Source organism: Peromyscus maniculatus, chromosome X, assembly GCF_049852395.1.
Source record: "Peromyscus maniculatus bairdii isolate BWxNUB_F1_BW_parent chromosome X, HU_Pman_BW_mat_3.1, whole genome shotgun sequence".
NCBI lineage: Eukaryota > Metazoa > Chordata > Mammalia > Rodentia > Cricetidae > Peromyscus > Peromyscus maniculatus.
The window spans coordinates 91,896,217-91,918,784 of record NC_134875.1 but is presented as its reverse complement, the minus strand read 5'-3'; the positions used below and the strand labels follow the sequence as shown (position 1 = coordinate 91,918,784).

The 22,568-nt window shown below is 40.1% G+C and overlaps 1 protein-coding gene across 1 annotated transcript in view; it reads left to right on the top strand.

Moving 5' to 3' along the window:
* The first annotated feature begins 1,129 nt into the window (after positions 1-1,129).
* Positions 1,130-22,568, top strand: part of Pcyt1b (phosphate cytidylyltransferase 1B, choline) — a 94,531-nt gene continuing 73,092 nt past the window's right edge. Inside the window, exon 1 of the mRNA XM_006990118.4 lies at positions 1,130-1,578. Within this exon, the coding sequence (XP_006990180.1) occupies positions 1,540-1,578 (39 nt within the window). The 5' untranslated portion in view covers positions 1,130-1,539. The remainder of the gene's footprint in view (positions 1,579-22,568) is intronic.

The following is a 22,568-nucleotide window of genomic DNA, read 5'->3' as shown; positions in this document are numbered from 1 at the left end:
ATTATTTATCACAGAAACTAATCTTAAGTATGACTGAGAGAGGGGCAGTGAGTAGACACCTAGGAGGGCATAGAAGGATGCAAGAAGCTAACCATCACTAGTCTGAGAAAGCCCAGCACATCCAGCTGTGGCAGTGAAGGAGGAAGTAGGTCAGGATACCTGTAGGAAGCTGCTCCCACCTTTGTGCATCTGGGGTTGCTCTTAAGAGTCAACAGTCGGAAGGAAGACCTGGCCACAGACAGAAGAACAAGGATAAACTGGGAGCTGCCACCACTTCCACCTGTGCATGATGATGTCTCTTATGTCAGTCTTGCCTTCCAAATCTTCTATGAATTCCTCTTTGTGTCAACTCTAATCCAGGGCTGTAAGGGGAGAGGATCCCAGGAATTTCCAGTGACCATTCTGGCACTCTACCACATTAGGAAACCCATGGAGAATCTCCCAACAAAACTCAACCAGCAACTAGCATAGTGCCCAGAAAAGGTACAGGGTCAATTCATGGAAAGAAAGGCAAAAATGGATCCTTTAACAGATCCAGCAGGGCTACTGTTCTAGAAATTAGAATATAAGGACAGCTACTAAAAGCTTTCCTGCTGGGATGGAACTGAGGACGTCATTACTTTGGCTAAGGGAGACTCAGGATAACTGTTTTCATTCTGAATTGACAGGCATGAGTCAGCAGCTAAAATTTCCATAGTACTTTGGTACAACCCCATTACAATCACATCTTTAAAAAAACCAGCCCAAGCACACACATCTTTAGAGTTCTTTCCATGCACCGCGTGTCTGGGGGATAGGAGAGCTTTACCTTAACACAAACTAGGAAGCCTTCACATTGCTAAAAAGCACAAATTCATTATTAACAGTGCTTATTTAGATGCTGGTAAGGATAAAATCATATTAGAGCCAATTAAAGTATATTTAAATGTTTTATTTGACCACCTTTATTTTCCTATTTTAAAGAAAGTTATTGCTGAGTTGTACTTCAATACTTCAAGGTTTTTGGTACTTTTTAATCTTTGGAGTGGAAAAAAAAAAGGAAAATGTTTGTCATTCCAGGAGCATAATCAGTTGAGCCAGCACACAATGACATAGTTAATTCACCAACGGAATTTGTTGCCATAGCTCCAGGGAGGGACAGGGTAGATCAAACAATGGCCTTCTTTACAACTGCAGCTTTCACCACAACCTGCCTATCCCCACACAACAGCCATCAGAGTGCCAGTCCCGAGTACAGCAACTGTCAATGAGCAACAGCCCAGAGGGGACAAGAGAACGCTTGCGACAAATCAAATAAAGCGAAGGCACTGGACCACTTGAATCTCTGCTTATTCAATAATCTGGACACTCCTAGTCCTTTGGAGCTTATCTGTCAGCACTGGGCATAGCAAGCTGCCTTGAGCTTTTTGCCAAGTGTCTCGTATACGTCTAGATCCACAAAAATTTCATCCTGTGACTCAAAAGAAGTTGTAAAGGGGAGAAGACCATAGAAACAGAAGAAAGTTGGGAACGAACATAGTGGGACACCAGCAATGCACCATGGACAAGGACAGCTGTGCTCCCAAATTCTCACGCAAGGTAATGCCAGTGCTTTCCTCTTTTTGCTTCTTTAAATATTAAAATTGGTTGCAAAATAAACTACGCATGTGAGTGTGACAGACCCGTGTCCAATTCACACAGAAAATGAAAGTAATGTCCTCTCCATCTTGAGGCGATTTTTAAAAAGGAGAAACAGAAGGTGTCTAATGTTAGTTTCTCTTGCCTTTTGTAAGTTATTGTAAGATCCTTGGATAGATTTAGACAACATGAACAAACTTGCTTTCTAGAAAATAGTCAGGGAGATTGTTATAGTGGTGGCTCATGCTGTTAATCACTGCACTCAGGAGACTGAGGCAGAAGGGTTACAGGTTCAAGGCCAGCCTGAGTTATGTAGCAAAACTCTCATGAAGAAAAGAAAAGGCAGGGGCTGGGCTTGCAGCTGAGTGTAGAGTGTGTGTTTAACTTACATGAGGCTCTGGGTCCAATCCCCAACTCCAAACCCCAAATACAGATTAAAAAGTCAAATCACTATGAGGAAATATAGGTAGTTCAAGGCAAAAAAGGATGCCTGGAGAGCCTGGGGATATTGGAAAAATAGTTTAATAAAATGTTCATCTTCTAAAGTGATAGCTTTCTCTAGTGCAAATCTTGATCTTTTTGGAGGCAAAGTCTTACTAATAGCTCAAGCTGGACTTAGTTTCACTATGTAATCAAGACTGGCCCCAAACTCATAATCCCTTGTCTCTACCTCCAAAGGGTTGGCACTACAGGTATGTCTCACAACAGAGGTTCTTACCCGATTTCTGAGGTATATATTATTTATATCCTCACTTTTAAGTGACATAATTGAAGCTCCCAGAAGTAAATTGTCCAAGATGGTAAAGGGAGACCTGGATCCTAGGATCCAATTTCCATTAAAAACAAAACAACAAAACCTATCCTGCAAAACAAGGAAGCTAGCTACTAGCTACACATGACTATTTACATTTAATATTTTATTTATTTTAATTTCATGTGCATGTGTGTACCTGAGTGTATATGTGTGCATCCCATGTGTGCAGGAGCACACAAATGTCAGAAGAGGCATCAGCTCCCCTGGAACTGGAGCTACAGATGGTTTTGAACCCACCATATAGGTGCTGGGAACTGAACCAAAGCCTTCTGCAAGAGCAAGAAGTGCTGACTCTTAATCTCTAAGCCATCCCTCCAGCCCTAGCTGTTTAAATTTAAGTTAATTAAAATTAAATATAAATTAAAATTCAATTCCTCAGCTGCACTAGTCAAATCTCAAGTGCTCAGCAGCTACATATAGCTCATGAGACTACCCTTATTTGAACAATGCAATTATAGAACATTCCATAATCACAGAAAGTTCTATTAAATAGTACGGTTTTAAACCATATACTTCTTTTAACTATGTTGACCCATATTCTGAAAATACATTGCAGTTCTGTTACAAGTAATATGGATTTAAAAATTTACATTAAAATATCATTCATTTGAAGTCTCCTCATTTGCATAGTGCCAAGTTAACTTTGATCTGCAAATTAATAATATAGATAAGAGTCAAGGAGACTGTTAAATGCACTTCAGAGACCAAAGATTTTTAAGCACCATCAAATAACTCCAGAAGCACTCACTTAGTTGCAAGCAATTGATATGATAATTACACATCATTTTTATTTATTCATTAAAATAGGGATCCCCTAAGGTGCCCTTGTAGAGAATAATGTGGTTAGCCTACTTATTTCTAGTAACCCTTTTGCTGTTTCTGAATTCTGTGTAAAATCATTTTATGCTACTGATTTTGCTCTCTTCATTTGAAACATACAGTAAGTTGGTAGCAAAAAAAAAAAAAAAAAAAAAAAAACAAACTTTACACTGACATTTTGACCAGTTCAAGAACCATTTCCAAACCCCTTACTCCTTCCATTGTAACCCATGAAACCCTGGAAGGATGTTCCCATGGATCCAGTGTACTGCCTCTCACAACATGATTAGATACCTGTTAATCGAGGGACAGGTCCTTCCGGATCCCACTTCCTCAAGTGGGCTCTGATTTTCCAAATAAAATCCATGAATCCAATGGAAAACTACCTCATGTTTGCTTCTTTCTTTTGCACCAGTCTTTGCTCCAAGGTCTCTGTGGTGAGATAAGGGCCTATTTATGAGAAAGAACTAAGTTTTGGGCATTGGGAAGGGAGAAGAGGAGTGTGATTTAGAATGTAAATTGGCTGACTCCCTTAGAAGGGAGAACTGGATAACAAAGAATAAAGAACTTCAAGATGTTTTGTTTAGAAAACAGCACTTAGCCCTTAGTTATTTGGGCTGTGTGTGTGTGTGTGTGTGTGTGTGTGTGTGTGTGTGTGTGTGTGTGTTTGCCATGATGGGGATAAAACCCAGGGCACTGTATAAGCACTTTGGCACTGTGCTCCACTCCCAGGCAAGCATCTGTAATTTTAAATTCATAGCTAAGGTGGTTTCTTACAGCTTCCTAAAACCAGTCACATTAAACATTAATGCCTTTCTTCTTGTCATATATTCATTGTACAGTGTACTGGATTTCATAGGGACATATTTATGTAGGTATATAATGCACTTTGAGCATATTCCCCCAATGCACCAAAGAACATTATCTGTTGTTTCCTCTTTTTCCTTAGTGAAAATGTCTAGTCCCACAGGCCATAAAGTGAGACAAGAAAAATTAATAGAAACAATTTAATGTGATGTGCACTAAATATTTATGCTTTATCTGGAAGCCATTAAACTTTTTAGAATCTGCCAGATTTAGAACTTTTAGATAATTGAACATTTTTTAAAAGCCACCTAAGAGAAAGTCAAGTGTGAGTTTAAGGCCAGCCTGGTCTACATAAGGAATTCCAGGCTCAGCCAGGGATACATAATGAGACCTTGTCTCAAAAACAAACAAACAAAGCCATATAAACATAAAGAAGTTATTAACTTTTTATTCTAAATTATCATTAGGTCTTCTTTCCTCCCATCTTTCTGTAAACCGTGTACAGGAACCTTACTATTTTAGGAACAGTGCATATATGTACACCCTTTAGCTAATCAGCACAGTCATGTGTCCTTTGGAAACTATGATAGATAGCTCCAAGGGTCAAACAATTAGCAGATCTAGAGTCAATCACTGCTACTTCTTCCTCTAAATATTGACAAGTGGAACACGAGCTGATTCTCTAGAGTGCAGTAACTTCTCCCTATACTTCAGCTTTTGTGGTCCTCTAAGGCAAGCCTTGGTGGGTCTAAATTCTCTAAAGCCTACCTGCTCACTGAAATAGCTCAGTGATCAGACAAAAAGACATAGAGCAGGAGGCTCTAGCCTTGTGACCAAACAGGGTTTTCCTATGTTTCCTGACATTGAGAGCTATGAGGGAGAAAGAGTCTTAGTTTTTATTTTTTCCTCTCTCTCATTTTTGTTTTTTATTCTGAAGGACCCAGATTCAGCTCTTAAATATCATAGAATAAAGGAAATTGCAGAATTGGCATAAAACTATTGTTTCAATCTTGCCTTGGGTATTAAAACAGTTCTTTTTGAGCCAAGCATGATGTAGCATGCATACAATCTCAGCACTTGGGAGGTTGAGGAAGGGAGTATTGCCTTGAGTTGGAGGACTGCCAGGAGTTCAAGGCCAGCCTGGGCAGCAACAGCAAGAGCCTGTTTCAAAACCACAGCAAAAATCGTTTTGTTTTTCCACAAATGACAGATTCTCTCTCACATGTGTATACACACACAAAAAGACAGGCACATATACTATATACACACATACACAGAAGTAAGGAATTTCAAAAACTGCCAAGTATGGCCCAGGATAAAGAGAACTAAATTTGTTTTTTCCCCCTTGGTAACATTGCTTAAATCATGAATAAAGGCATTATGCCAGGGAAGTGACTCAGTGGGTAAAAGAACTTTCTATGAAAGCAAGAGGATCTGAGTTCAAATCCCAGCAGTGTGTTGGACAGCTAGCCTAAGCAAAATGGTGAGCTTCAGGCTCAGTGAGAGGCCCTATCCCAAAAACTAAAGTGGAGAGCAATACAGAAGGGCAACTGACATCCTCCTCTGATCTCTCTCTCTCTCTCTCTCTCTCTCTCTCTCTCTCTCTCTCTCTCTCTCTCACACACACACACACACACACACACACACACACACACACACACACAGAGAGAGAGAGAGAGAGAGAGAGAGGGAGAGGGAGAGAGAGGAGAGAGGAGAGAGAGGAGAGAGAGAGAGAGAGAGAGAGAGAGAGAGAGAGAGAGAGAGAGAGAGAGAGAGAGATCATGGAGGAATGTAGCATGAATTCTAGTTGGTCTTAATAATAAAAACCCAGAGTTAAGGGGGAGGGGGGCGAGAGGGGGAGAACAGGGGAATCTGTGGCTATTATGTTGAACTGAATGGTGTTGTAAAATAAATTAAAAAAAAACAGAGTCAGATATCAGGGTAAATGATAAAATATCAGAGGAGTAAAGGAGCAGCCACTAGAGAGACTTCTTACCTCTACTAAATCCTTAGACCAAAGGGGCTGAGCTCCTGTCTCCTCCCGCCTTATATTCCTGTCTCCACCTCCCTGGTGCTGGGATTAAAGACATGAGCCTCCATAGCCTGCTTCTGTTTCTCTTTTAGATTGGATCAATCTTGTGCAGCCCAGGATGACCTTGAACTCCTGGTCTTCCTGCTTCCTCCTCCCAAATGCTGGGATTAAAGGTGTGTGCCACCACTGCCTGGCATCTATGGTTAACTAGTTGCTAGCTCCATACTCTGATCTCCAGGCAAGCTTTAATTGTTAGAGCACAAACAAATATCATACAACAGAAGAATTTAAATAATTTCTTTTGCAGTAAGTAACCAATATGATTAGATTTTTTTAACATATTTACTAAAAAAAAAATCAATCTTAGGGTTTTTTGTGGGAAGAATGATAGAGATTGAACATGGGGCCTTGAACTATACTATCTACCATTGAGCTACATGCCCCCAAACCCAAGCCAATTTCTAAGTGTTTGTTCTATATATTCTTTTTTTTTTTTTTTTTTTTTTTTTTTTTTTTTTTTTTTTGGTTTTTCGAGACAGGGTTTCTCTGTGTAGCTTTGCGCCTTTCCTGGAACTCACTTGGTAGCCCAGGCTGGCCTCGAACTCACAAAGATCCGCCTGCCTCTGCCTCCCGAGTGCTGGGATTAAAGGCGTGCGCCACCACCGCCCGGCCGTTCTATATATTCTTGAAAGTAGAGACTTTCATCTGGAATCATGGCTTCTAGCAATGCTTAGCAAATTGTTGCTGAACAAGTAAAAGGAACCTAAATTGCTATTTATTCTAGATATTTTTTTTCTTACCAAGGAAGACTCTGAAGTTTCTCCATCTAGGGTCATCTCTAGATCATTTAGGAGAAAGAATCTGTTACAACCCAGCCTCTGAGGCATGGTTCAATGTTAAGTAGACCAACTTCAAGTAGACTGCAACCCCTAACTTGACTGACACTAACATTAGCACCAAATAACCAAGATATTGGGATTGTTGTTTACAAGGCTCTCCTCTTCATCTCCTGTGTGATTCCAAGAGTTGCCATAGGAATATAATGTCGGAATGCTTATGGCTACTCATCCTTTTACAGCTCCTGCTCAGCTGTCCCACAGGGTGGGGGCTAGACCATCCTCCGAGAGAGGGATAAGACTTGTACATATATGTATCCCATATGGCTGCCATACCTTTGTCTAGGGTGGCAATTGGAGTACCTTTTTTGGGACACACTCTCGCTAGGTGGCCAGGCTGGCTTCAAACTGTCAATCCTCCACTCTCAGCCTCCCAAATGCTAGGATAACCGAATGCACCATCATATCCAGCTTGAAGGACTTTCTTAAACTATCACACAAATAATTCATGATAATGTCCATCCAAGTTTTTAGGGTTTTCTCCATAGTACAAAGTTGGAGAGAGTGGCAATCACTAGGCATTGTAGTGTATGTCTTCTTACTCTATACAATGAGATACAATAGTTCCGTTCATTAAAAAATAAAATGAGCCTCATTTTAAAAATGAATACATCCATCACACATTTATTGAAATATAAGAGATAGTGATTTGCCAGTGCTTGGATGGGGCCACCAAGCAGAGTTCTGAAGCTTTGTCTTTATTTTCATTAGACAAACACACGTGCACTGTCTACGGTTTCTGGTTTGGTTTTATTCTAATTGGAATGACAGCTTAAGATACTTCCAAAATATCCTGAGTACAGAGTCACCAGATAAACCTTTTGTAATTTTATCCCTCGGCTTTTACAGTTGTCTTGGCCTCAACAAGCAATTCAATGGCAATTTTCAGAGTCATAACTGTATCTTACCAATTCAGTTTAGGATAACTCTTTTTTGCATATTTTCTTGCAGAGTAAATGTAGGTTTATTAAGGAAAAGCAAGAAAAGAAGACCTGAGGAAAAAAAGGACCTTGCATTAAAAAAATTGTGACAAAGTCTCTGTAAACTTAGGTCTCAAAGGGAAGATCTTTCTGCCTCGGCCTCCCAAGTGCTCAGTGTGCTACCATAATTGACTGGTTGTACAATAATTAACTAGACTCTAAGAGAATTGTAAGTACAGTGGACATACACAGATTTTACGGAAAGCTCAGTGAAAGCAAAAGCACCTAGTGATCTAGAGTAGCTTGTCTACTAGCTGTAAGCCTTTGGAGAGTTTTGGGACTCCTGAAAGAAGTGGCCAACATCAGTGGTTAGTTTTGCAGGTTGGTTAACTTGGCAGTTATTTAAGGGAACCATGTTTGTTCTTCAGATATATTCTGTTAAAAGACTAATAACCAGGCAGGACAGAAATAGGTGAATGGCTGACTACTACTCTGCGGGTCTACTGTCTACTGAGGACCTATATACTTTGTGATAGGTACTTAGGAGATGCAAAGACACATTTTTTTTTTTTTGTGTGTGTGTGGGGGGGGTTTCAAGACAGGGTTTCTCTGTGTAGTTTTAGTGCCTGTCCTGGATCTCGCTTTGTAGATCAGGCTGGCCTTGAACTCACAGAGATCTGCCTGGCTCTGCCTCATAAGTGCTGGGATTAAAGGTGTACGCCACTGCTGTCCGGCAAAAGACACATTTTTTTTTTAAATTTGTTTATTTATTTTATGTATATGAGTACTCTTTCTGCATGTATGTTATGCCTTTATGTCAGAAGAGGGTATCAGATCTCACTATAGATGGTTGTGAGCCACCATGTAGTTGCTGGGAATTGAACTCAGGGCCTCTGGAAGAGCAACCAGTGCTCTTAACCACTGAGTCATCTCTCCAGCCTGCAAAGACACATTTCTAAAGACACAGTTCATGTATAAGGCTATACTATTTTTGAGTTGAATACATACTTAACCTCTTTCTTTCTGGGTATATAGCATTATAGACCTCAACTCCAAGTTTCCTGACTGTATAACAGGGATAGAGGGCAAATGATATATAATAGCGACCTGGCAGGCAACCAGCATTGAAATGGAGATTACATTTTTTTCAAAGACAAGTCCTTGCTCTATATTCCAGGCTGGCCTTGAACTAACATCCAGCCTCCTGACTCAGGCTCCTGGGTGCTAGGATTATAAGTGTGCACCACTACACCTGGCTGAAATGGGTTATTGAAACAAAAGAAATACACCACCTTAATTCTTCCCATTGGCAAAGACAAAAACTACCGAGCTGTCAGGAAAAGGAACATCCTTGCCACTAGTTAATGAAAAGATGTCCTGCCTTCACAGTCTATTAATTAAGAAGGTATTGCTCTAAGCTTGGAATTTGCTATTTGAAACTCAAAGACAATACAATCAGAACACTACTCAGATTTTTTTTCCTCACAAATGAATAATAATTTAGGGCCACCAAGCTAAGGTAATCACATGATTTTGAATGATTTCTCATGAGCATGCCTCTGATAACCTGCTCATGTTGGGTCAAAAGAACAAAGAAAGGCAAAGTTAGTTACTAAGGAAAAGTTTCATCAAATAATTTCAGTCCCCTTAACCCAGGGTTTCTCATTGTTGCTGCTATGGATATGTGAGGCTAGATAGTTCTGTATGGCAAGGACTGGCTGGCTGTGCATGGTGGGATGCTTCAAAAGATCCCAGGTCCACCCCTCTCCATCAAGTTGTGACAATGACAACTGTCGCCCGAAATTGTTAAATGTCCCTTCTAGGGCAAAATGACCAACGCATCACCTACTGAAATAATTACTACCTTCCTTCTCACTCTCCATCCCCTGGGGCCTTATAGGGTTTGCTGTTCTGGAGGCCCCAAACAAAACATTTCATAACAGGGTCATCTATACTTTCCATGGAACTATCTGAGAAGGAATGGACTGGGTCAAAATTACTCATCCAGACAACAAGAAAGGACTCTTTACATTTCTGTACTGGGGAGTACCATACAGAAAGAACAAGCAGATCTAGTAAGGTGTTCATGGAAGGCACCCCAGTAAACACTCGGCCTCTAACTAATCACCACAAGCCCCTCAGAGGCACTGTCAACCTCATTTTATCTTGAGGGAACTGAGGCTTACAGAGGTTAAGAGACATGCGCAAGAACACACATTCTGGAACTTAGTAGTGGAGCCAGAAGCCCGACAGCAGCTTTTGTGCCTACATACCTATTGCCTGGATAGATGCATTTAGAATGCTGGATACATAATAAAGCAAAGGGACCAGTATTTATCTTTTTGAAGGTTTGTTTTTATTTTTGTATATGTGTGAGTGACTACACATATGAATATACACCGGGGCCTGGTGTCTGAAGAGGACAGAAGAGGGCATTAGATCTCCCAGAACTAGTGTTTCAAGCAAATTTACGTTATCACATGGGTGCTGGGAACCAAATCAGGGTCCTCTGGAAGAGCAAGCACTGCTTGTAACTGCTAAGCCATTTCTCCCACCCCAAGTATTCATCTTTTTTAAAAATATGTTTTTGTTCAAGAAAAGTTTCCAACTTATACACATTTAGATAAAGTTGTATATCCCCTTTTTGAATGTTCATGTGCTCCTTACTTTGCTTCAGCACGATCAACTCACAGCCCATCCTGCTCATTCAGGAGATTCTCAGCCTCTATATTATTGACATTCTGGGTGGGATAATTGTCATGCACATGCACACTACAAAATCTAGGCCAAGGTCTGGCTGATTTGACTGGTAAAAATACAATAGGCCACTTTTAGATTCAGAGAGTTTATCACTTCCATAGTCAGCAAAACAAACAATGGCTGGTGTCACTAACTCCCCATAACCCTGTGTCCCACAGAAGAAAGGGTAATGCTAAAACAAAATGGGACAGAGGCCCTGACTCCCATTGTGGAGAAGCCTAATGAAGATTGAAACTATGTAATTTTGCTTTTGCTGCTCTATACTGAGAGAGACCAAACAGAAAGCCCAGTGCCCCAAAGAAGGGAAGAAGTGGTTAGAAACCACCTTGTGACAGAAAAAAGAAATAAGGATCTCAGAGGGAGATAGTCTGGAGGCAGCTCCTCACAGGTCTCCCAATCTCCGGGACAGGAAGATCACAAGTCCTTCTTCAATATTCTTATACGCTGCACCTCAAGCCTCTGTGTGATCCAAGGTCTTCGTGGCATAGTGGAGGACAGCATCTCTGAACATTCTAGGACATTCAATAGCATCTGTACCTTCACTCCATAGATACTTGTAGCACTAGCCTCCAAGTGGACAAAAAAATGTCTCTAGTCATCACTAAAATTTTTTAGGGCCAAAACTTCACCCAAATGAAAACCACTGATGTCGAGTTTAATCCACTTCTCACATCCAAACATTATACAAGGGCAAACATTTCAGTATATATTTCTCTTTTTTTCAGTATATATTTCTAAAATAGTTTGGAAAGCAAAAGCACAATGCAATGCCATTGTCACAACTAAAAAATTAACCATGTCTTCATACCATCCAGAAATTAGTCGAATGTCTAGTGGTCATTTTTTAGTGTTTTGAAATTTAAATACTAAGACTATGCTTTACATTGGTTGCTATTTTATGGACTTTATGTAACCAATGGATTTCTTGCCATTGTTTGGCTGAAGAGGCAAAGCCTGTTCTGCAGAATATTCTCCAATCTGGACTTGGCTGCTTGTGTCCCTGGGTGTTAGCATACTTCTTTTATCCCCTCTGTGTATCCTGTAAATTGCTCTGAGATCAAGAGGTGTGGTCAAAGTCAGGTTCTGTTTCCTTGGAGGACTATTTTATAGATGGTTCAGAAGCACAGAGTGGTTGAGGTTGTCTATCTGTCATGTTATCCATAGTTAGACCTCAATGCCTAGATTGAATCATTCATTAGAGGCGAGGAAGCAGAGCAACTCATTACCATCTTCAGTAGTCATTTTAAGATGAGATCCTCTTCCCTAGTTGATGGCTCAGAGGGACAGTTTGGATAGAAAGGGTTTGTAACAAAATATAAAACACTTTATCCTTTTTCTAGCCCCCAATTTTCAAAATATCCAGCACCCCCCAATTCAGACAAGTGAAGGTTTTGGTGGTTTTGTTTCTCGAGACAGGGTCTCCCATAGCCCAGACTGGATGCAAATGCACGATGTAGTTAAGAATAACTTTGAACTCTTTTTTTCCCCTGTGGAAGTATTTTTTCTCTTTATTTTTTCTCATTATTTACAGGACAGGATCAGTATACACATATAAAATTTTTGCTGAATATGCTGATGGTGTTATGCTGCAGGAACAACAGAGGTGGTCCCAAACCACTCAAATAGATCAGGAATTAACCTCTTTTTTAATCTTTTCATATCCATTATATAACTCAAAATATCACTTTTCCTACACATGGTGTTAAAAACCTAGTATGTTTAAATAAAATCCTGTCTCAAATGATTCTTGTTAGCATAGTTAGGTTTTTATTTGAATTAACATGGGAGTAGAGATTAGCATCATATTTGCATGACTTGTGGGACCTTTCAAAGGTTTTGAATCCATCAGACTTTTCTATACTGTTGTAACCCAGTCCCATAATGAGTATTTCCCTTCAAATCATCATAACATTGAACTCTTAATCCTTCTGTCTATCTCCCCAAGTGATGGAGTCACAGACCTGCACCATTGCACCAAGCAAATGTGGTGACAGACAACCCCAGTCATTCTGTGCTCCTTCTTTTCTTGACATAGTACTATGAACTTGTGGATTTAAACTTATTTGGGAAGCTTCAATCCATCGAAGTTCTCATTCTTTTTGTTTGAGTTTTCCATCTTGGCTGGCAGGTGTCTCTTCAAGTTGGATCCAAAGTTCTTTTGACATTTTCTATCATTTTAAAAAAGATTGATATATGATACTCATGAGCACATTGTTAGCAACAGTTTTACCTCCTAAGTCTCTGTACTTACTATACTTTCATAATTGCTCACAAGAGTGTTGCTGAACACATGTGCACTTGGACAAAATTCAAATTGGTGGGCCCACTGAATTAGAATCTCTGATTTTCATGAGTCATCTTGATGAGTTGCCATGATGGAAATTTCAAAAGACAAATTTCCAAAGTGTGTGGAACAATGGTAGGTTTTCTTCCTTTTGAGTTCCTATGGTTGAATGATAGTGAAGTTATTCAACTTATTACTTTTCAGGAAGGAAGGATTACTCTTCTTTGATACTATTTTATCCAATGCTCACTTATTTACTTACTCAAGGAAAAAAAAACATTTATAGCAATGATGGGCTTCTGCAGAAGGCCATTGGCTTGCATACAGTTACTCTACTCATGATTAGTGAGTCATTTTACATAGTTCCTCCTAATACTTTAGTATGTTAGGTGCTTAAATTATTGCTTTGGGGCCTATTGGAAGTCTTTATATAGCAAACTTTTGGGAACACAAATAATAATAGCTATTTCCTCATGAAAATAGCTCATAATGAGGATTCTTGGGGAAAAACATTTAATAGTTGGGGTTAAGGCTCAGAGGGTAAAGGTACTTGCCATTAAGACTGCCAACCTGAGTAAAACCTGAATTCAGTTCCAGGAATCCACCTGGTGGAAGGAAAGAACCAACTCCCACAAGTTGTCACATCCATGTATGCATGGTGGTACAAGCACATGTGAGTACACACACAGACATACACACAATAAATGTAAAAAATGTTTAAATCTATGCTTGTTTTGTTTTGAAGCAGGGGCTCCCTCTATAGCCCAGGCTGGCTTGGAAATCACAGTGTAGGCCAGGCTAGACTTGAACTTGCAGCAACCCTCTTGCCTTAGCTTTCTAAGTATGGAGACACAGGTGTATGTTGCCGTGTCTGATTTCCAGATGTTATGTTCCAGTCTATTAGACCAGAATCTCTAGGGCATTAAAACCAAGCCTTGGTGTTATTGAAAACTCTCCAAGTAATTCTCTTTATAATCAGGATCGAGAACTGTATTAATCAGGATATTCTAGAGGAAGAGAACTTAAATAATGAATATATCTGTGTATGTATATATATATATATTTTTGTTGCATATACATATATATATATACATTTATGTTACAATTCTGTCCAAGTTCACAGGAGTTCAGTAACACAGTTGTAGAGCAACATGAATATATATTATTTGTATATACACATATATAAAGGGAATTTATTAGAATGGCTTAAGGGCTGTGGGTCCAGTTAGTCCAACAATAGCCATCATCTAATAAGAAATGGTCTAAGAATCCAGTAGTTATTCAGTCCATGAGGCTGGATGTCTCTGCTGGTCTTCAGTATATGCCAGAATCCAGAAGAAGTAAGCTCTGATGCTAAAGAAAGAATGGATTTGCCAAGGAGAGCAAGAGCAAGCAGGCAAAGAGAGCAAGCTTTCTTCTCACTCTCCTTTATATAGGCTGCCAGCAGAAGGAGTGGCCAAGATTAAAAATGGATTCCCTGCGGGGCGGGGGGGGGGGGGGGGCATGGTGGTGCACACCTTTAATCCCAGTACTTGGGAGGCAGGGGCAGGTGAATCTCTGTGACTTCAAGGCCAGACTGGTCTACAGATTGAGTTCCAAGACAACCAAGAACAGCTAAGGTACACAGAAAAAACCCTATCTCAAAAAAAAAAAAAAGAAAGAAAGAAAGAAAGAAAGAAAGAAAGAAAGAAAGAAAGAAAGAAAGAAAGAAAAAGATCTTTCCACCTCAAAAGATCTGGGTTAAAGGTATGTCTCCCCACCTAAAAGATACATATTAGAAGTGGGTCTGTCTACTTCAAGTGACCCAATTAAGGAAAAATCCCTAGCAGGTGTGCCCAGCCATTTGGGTTTTAGTTTGATTCCAGATGTAGTCAAGTTGACAACCAAGAATATCCTAAGAAACTTATGGAGTGAAATAAAGATGATGCAAAGCTTTATTTAGGAAGAAACTTAAACCTTGAAGTGTTAGGCTCTTTTTTTTTTTAAAGAACAGGGCATTTGGTGGGCAGTGGTGTCGCACAGCTTTAATCCCAGCACTCAGGACGCAGAGGCAGGAGGATCTCTGTGAGTTCGAGGCCAGCCTGGTATACAGAGCGAGTTCCAGGACAGCCAGGGCTGTTACACAGAGAAATCTTGTCTCAAAAATCTAAAACCAAAACCAAAAAAACAAAAACAAAAACAACAGGGCAGTTAGTAGACTGGTGGGGCTTGGGGAAGATAATTTTTGCTTGTGCTGGCCGGCTATTATCTTTTGGAGATTTACACGCTACTCCCAGAGAAGAGGGTCTAATGAATCCATTTCAGCTCACATTGCAGAGTAACTTGTATTGTGGTGATGGCAATGCCACTTTCTGAAAGACGTATGGGAGCTGTGAAGGCAGCTTTTATTTTCTGACTGTGGATAGAGGTCAGAGGCTATCACACACTCAACTGCTGAACCATTGAGACTGAGCTGCATCCCCCAGCCAGAGTATCCTCTTCAATGTGTGTTTCCTGATGATGTTCTACAATGACATCTTCTGACTGAGTAAAATAGGAGATATATGGGGCTTACTAAAAGCTTTTATCTGGCTAATTTGTATCATTAAATGACATCCAAACTAAATGAAAAAGCTTTCAATTCGAAGGCTATCCAAAGAGAGAAAGCTGATCAGAACATTGCAAATGCTGAGATACTGAAGCAAGGGTGCAGTGAACAGAGCCTTTGAAGTGCCCCAGTCCTGAATTTCAAACCCAGTTTTGCACAAGCTCTGAGACCTTGGGAAAAGTCATTTAATATCTCCAAGTACTGCTTGTTATCTTCAAACTAGGCATAGTGCCTGCACCTGATGCAGAGTAGGGTCTCATAATTAGTAAGTATTGAAACTACAAGCAATGTGTTCTTCTGAATATCTCGATATGAGATATCAGGTCAGGCTCTCACTAAGGAATGTGTAGCAGGCAGAATAACAGGACATCAGCCTCCCAAAGATGTCTGCCCTATTCCTCAGAAGCTGGGACTACATACATTAGCCCACATGGCAGAAGGGACTCTACAGATGTGATTTAAGATCTCAAGGTGGGAAAAATCTCTCTGGATTATCCAGACGACCCAAGGACATCGCCAGAGTCCTTCTAAGTGAAAGGAGGCCAGAGATTTAGAAGAAGAGATTATTGATGCAGAGGCTTGAGTGATATGATTGCTGGAAGAAAGCAGGCCAAGAAATGTGGGCAGCATCTAGAAGTCAGAAAGGCAGGGAACCACATTATCCCTTGGAGCTTCCCAAAGTGCAATCATGTGGCCGTGTTGATTTTTAATCCAGGGAGATTCACTTCAGGTTTCTGACTTTGGTCCAGAACTTTAAGATAATAAATCTGCATAGTTAAACCCATTAACTTTGTGATAAATTGTTAGGGCAGTTATAGGAAACTAACAGAAGATTCAACCAACTCGATGGGCATTCAAAGATTTTCAGTGCAGATTTTGCAAGACAGTCACATTGGAAACACATTTAAAAATCTGTTAGTATAAAATCCAAGGATCATAATAACAATCTATTTGTAAATGATTGCATTTAACCTGTCATATGATCTTGATAGCTTGTCAGACTCATTTGTGCCATACTTGGATGATTCCTGGGAAAACCCTCAGGACTCTACAGTATGTGATGTAGTATTGGGAAATTGAGTCTGAGCATGGTGGGGCACATCTGTAACCCCAAACCTCAGGAAGTAGAGTCAGGATATTTGCAAGCTAGAAAGGTCATACTTGAACTGCACAGTGTGACCCTGTTTTGTTTTTGTTTTTTGTTTTAAAGAAAGAATAGAAGCCTGGAGGTGTTGGTGCACACCTTTAATCCCAGCTTGGGAGATGAGGCAGGTGAATCTTTGAGTTCAAGTCCACCCTGGTCTACAAAATGAGTTCCAGAATGGCCAGGGATACATAGAAAAAACCCTGTCAAAACAACAACAACAAAACCAAAAACCAAAACCCAAAAAACAAACAAATGAACAAAAATAATAGAACTGATTATGGGAGATATTAAGCAAGGAAGACAGTTGTTTAAGTGGATGTAAGGAAATGAAAATGTGATCAAACAATTGGGGGATAATTTGATCACAGTATCAAAAAACATGTCAAAAGCCTTGAAAAGGCAAGTACTCTGACTTAACAATTCTACTTATAAGAAAAATCATTGGAATGGGAAAAAACAGATTACTATGCATATCATTCACATACTTCAATTCTTTCATGGTTCCCATGATTCCATATAGAATAACGTGGTGATACTGAAGGGAGACAGCAGTACACCCATTTAAGGTGAACATTGAAGACTGGCAGGCGAGCATACCAGTTGTAGCTTTGTCTAAACTTAAATCTGGTTGAATTACCTCAGAGGTCCTTCACCCACTTTTGGTAGATTTGATTTTCATCAGAATTGCTGAAACTGTGACTGTGACTAGCAGTTGCAATAAATTGGTGTTTGGCTTTGTACAATTATCAAAACTACCATTCAATTTTTGGGGGTTAAGCAAACAAAAATTTAATTTCATAGATGCATGAAATTAAGCTATTACATGTAGAAAACTATCAAGAGTTTTACTTATCTACTGTGGTGGTTTGAAAGAAAATTACCCCCAAAGGGAGTGGCACTATTAGGAGGTGTGGCCTTGTTGGAGTAGGTGTGGCTTTGTTGGAGGAAGTGTGTCACTGTGGAGGGGGGCTTTGAGGTCTCAGATATGTTTAAGATACTACCCAGTATCTCAGACCATTTCCTGTTGCCTGCAAGATGTAGGACTCTCAGCTACATCTCCAGCACCATGTCTGCCTGCACACTGCCATGTCCCACCATGACAATAATGGACTGAACCTCTGAACTGTAAGCTAGCCATCCGAATTAAATGTTTTCCTTTATAAGAGTTCCTGTGGTCATGGTGTCTCTTCATAGCACTAGAAACCCTGACTAAGACATCTGCTGACATTCACTGAGTGAATTTAGTATGCAAAAGTTTTACATTCAAAATATGCTCAAATCCAAGTGGGGAATTTTTACCCATTTTTGTATATAGTATTATGTGTTTCAGTCACATTAGACTCAAATCCCATGAGGGAGGGACCAAAATTTACACAGCTTCCTGAGTGTGATGGCGGCAGCACTTGGAATTTTGATTAAACTGCACTACATGTGTGATTATTACTTGTAAACAGATGATTAGATATTAATTAGACAATAAGTGATTGTAAAGCACTTAGAATATAAAAGTGTTTATAAATACCACCAAGTGATAACAACAATAATTCTTTACTGACTACACAGCTGCTAATGTCAGTAAGAATGATTTTTTTTTACAGTTAATAGCAACTCGAATTTCTGCCCCAAATCCCTATTATATCTGGCTTACAACAGCAAGAAAATATATATCATACTTCTACTGAGTTTAATCATCAGTATTTAGATAAATGCATTGTATTTGCGGGAAAAATGTATTTCTTTTCAAGACTTTCTCAAACACAGGTACAGCCACTATGCTCCGCTGTTTGTCACCTTTGGTGCCAAGAACTTGAAGTGTCAAATATTTGTTGCTTTTTTTTAAAATTATTTATTTATGTGGTGTGTCTGTGTGTGTGTGCGCGCGCGCGCGCGCGCGCGCGCGTGTGTGTGTGTGTGTGTGTGTGTGTGTATCTGTCACACGCCACAGCATGTGTGTGGAAGTCAGAGGACAACTTGTGGGAGTTGGTTCTTTCTTTCCACCTCATGGGATCCAGGGACCAAACTCAGGTTATCAGGCTTGGCAATGCCTTTCCCTATTGCGCCAGCTTGCCAGCCTGTTTATTCTAGATAGAAGCTGTTAGTTTATGCAGTTGCCCCCTAGTGCCACAAAACCATGCTCAGAAACAATATATTTTGGTCAAATGAGTGAAGGCTAACTTTTTTTTTTGGTTACCATAGAAGTTGAAAAAGGAAGAAAATACATGTTAAGAACAAAACAAAGCACTTTAATTCTATATTCTCGAACATTTTTCTTTTAAAAAAAAATAAGTTTTGAAGTTCTGTTATGCCTCTCCCAGTGGCCTTTATGGATCATGGCCTTGTATGAACCTTGTTCTTAACAAAAATGCTTGATTGTTCTATCATAAGTAAACATGAGCACCAACTTAAGTTCAGATCCATGGTTGTACAGATTTGAAATGAACTATATGAATCAAAGTGAAGAGTGCTTCATGGTTCATGACTTCAATAGAAAAGGAATAAAGGATATAATGGATGAAGATATATACCTGAATCACCCAATGGTTTTGTTAACAAAGTAAATCGAGTTATACTGAACAGTGAACCAGTATAGCTTATTGGAAAAGAATGTTCAACTTTGATTCGAGAAATCTAGACTTTTATCATTTACTATGTAATGCTGGCTAAGTCAACTAATCACTCTGAATCATTTGAAAATTTTCAATATTAAACTTTGTGCTATAATAATATCTAACAAGTGAAAGCACTACAAAAAAGTGAAATGCTCTCCATTGTGAAATATGTTTATTACCATAATTTTCCTGGAGTAGATGAAAAGGATTTGTGCATGGGTTTCATTACTTAATATAGTTGGTTTTCTCCAGACTGTTCAGATTTAGACCTTAACCTTGAGCCACAGAGGGTCAACTGGGGATGTGACTCAAATGAAATTCAACAAGAGAGGGAGAGGTTATAGAATCTAGATGTGCCTCAGGGGGAGGGTTCTATCTTTTTTTTTTTTTTTTTTTTTTTTTTTTTTTTTTTGAGACAGGGTTTCTCTGTGTAGCTCTGTGCCTTTACTGGAACTCACTTGGTAGCCCAGGCTGGCCTTGAACTCACAGAGATCTGCCTGGCTCTGCCTCCTGAGTGCTGGGACTAAAGGCGTGTACCACCATCACCCGGCCAGGGGGAGGGTTCTAAATAACCTGCCCTAGGACATTTCCTCTACCTCTACTAATTACAGATAGTAAGCCACACCCTTATTCCTTACTTCAGCTTTCTTATTTCTTTGCCCTGAGATCCACATATCTTTCTAGTTGCACATGTGCTAGCCAATCCTGCCTCACCCCTAGCTCTTGATGCCTTTTAGAAGGAGGATAATGTTCTTTTACCCGATTTCAAAAGTAATGTAGCTACTTATGGTGGCACATGCCTATAATACCAGCTGCAGGGGAAGGGGCTAGAAAAAGCCAAGACTAGGCTGGAATAGCATTAGTGGTCATGGCCATGGTTATAGAGCTGGCTCCCAGGGCAGCTAGAAGCCTGAGCTGCCAGGTTTGAGAACTTAGAATAAGTAAGAGTCTGACATAGGTTACTCAATGAAGATCGGCATCTTGTGTAGAGGCAGCCTTTGGTTTGCTGGGACAAGTAAAGAAGTACAGGAGAGGGGAGAGTATCTTCCCATCTAGAGACAGAAAAGGCTGCGGGTACAAGGCTGTGGTCCAGGCCCTGGGACAAGAGGGCTTCAGGAAGCAGCTAGACATCATAACTTAGCTAACTAAGCAAGCAAACTTCCTAGCTTGCGGTGAGCCTCCTATTCTAGAGAAGAAATGAAAGGACCAGTTAAGAACCCTATCGGCAGCTCAGTGACCCAGAATACCCTGGGAGTTAGGTGCTTTCCAGTGTGAACATGTGAGTGACTGGAGCCCAATGTTTACAAACTTTAGCATATGTTACAATACCTACTAAACCAGGGGTTTCTCTTAAAAACCCAGATCCCCAGCCTCCACTACCTCAGTTTCTCATTCAGCAGGTCTGAGATGGGTGAGACTGTCTGACAAGTTACCAGGATTTTTGCAGCTGCTCTTCAGGACATAACAGTTTGAGAGCCATTTCCCTAAGGCAAAACAAAATAAATAAATAAACAAACAAATAAATATCCAGATGGAAAATGTCAAGAGTAAGAATGACAATGGCACTCTCACATCATCCACCATAGGAGGAAAGGAGCTTTTAAATAAGAATAAAAGAGTAAAAGCCTAAGTGAAACTCAGGGGTTTCAGAATGACTATTCTAACCATATAGAAAAAGTTCATTGAAGCCGGGCGGTGGTGGCGCACGCCTTTAATCCCAGCACTCGGGAGGCAGAGCCAGGCGGATCTCTGTGAGTTCGAGGCCAGCCTGGGCTACCAAGTGAGTTCCAGGACAGGCGCAAAGCTACACAGAGAAACCCTGTCTCGAAAAACCAAAAAAAAAAAAAAAAAAAAAAAAAAAAAGAAAAAGTTCATTGAGATGTATAGAGCTTGGGACTGTTTGAGTGGCTACCTTAATCTAGTTGTATGATTTTTTCATTTGTGAGTTCACTACAATAAAGTGATCTTTTTTATTTTAAAATATAGTGCAGGGTTTGCTTCTTACACACTGATCACCTCAGTAGAGCAAAGCCTGTAGCTTGAGATGTTTTGGGTTTCTAGAAGGGCAGGTAGAATAGGAAGGAAAGGACCCCTCTTGAGATGACCCAATAGTTGCTGGGATTTTTGCATTACTAGAGTTATCTTTCACTCAAAGATATTTTTTGTTTTGTTTTGTACTGCTTTTTGAGACAGGGTTTCTATGTGTATCTTTGCGCCTTTCCTGGAACTAACTCTATAGTCCAGGTTGGCCTCGAACTCACAGAGATCCACCTGCCTCTGCCTCCCGAGTGCTGGGATTAAAGGCGTGCACCACCACCGCTGGGCGATATTTTTAGTTATGTGTGTGTGTACGTGTCTGCGGAGGAGGTAGGTGGTTGTATGTGAATATTGGTGCTTGTGGAGGCCAGAGGCATTGGATCTCCCTGGAACTTGACTTACAGGCAGCCGTGAGGTGTCCAGCAATGGTGCTAGCAACTGAACTCAGGTCCTCTGCAAAAGCAGCAGTATCTCCTCTTAAGCACTGAGCCATCTTTCTAGTCCCTAAGTTCTCTTAAGCATAGGTAATACACTGTCAAGTGATGTCATCCTGACTTAAATGGCCAGGTTTTTGTTTTTTGGTTTGGTTTGGTTTTTTGAGACACGGTTTCCCTGTGTAGCCCATCTGCAGACCAGGCTGGCCTCAAACTCAAGAGATCCACCTGCTTCTGCCTCCAGAGTGCTGGGTATTTTTATTCCATCCTTTGAAGTGCTGTTTCTCAAATTATGGTCTCTGTACCTGTGGCGTTAGAATTACCTAGAAGCTCATTAAAAATGCAAATACAGGCCCCATCTCAAACCTACAAAGTTTGGATTTGTCATGGGACTAATAATTTTCATTTCTAAAACATTCCCTGGCAGTGATTCTGATGTTATTACTGCTGGTCTGGGACCACACTTGGATAAAAACCATGGTTAGAGACAAAAATGAAAGATTTCAAAGCACAAGATTTGTCTTAAGCGGATTCTTCCTTAGTTCCTTTCTGCTATACCTGCTGCATCTCTGCTCCCCACCCTACATTCTTCAAATGTCAGCTCCATTGCTTATGAACTTTGAGACCCTAAGCAATTACTCTAAGTTGCAATTTTCTTACTTATAAAGTGGGGATAATAATAGGATCTGCTTTGGGTTCTTATGAAGATTAAGGAAGATCTAAGTACAGTACTTGGCACTGCATCTGTGCTTAATAAATACTAGTGATTTTATTTCTTACTAATATTAGACATGGCCTTTCACTA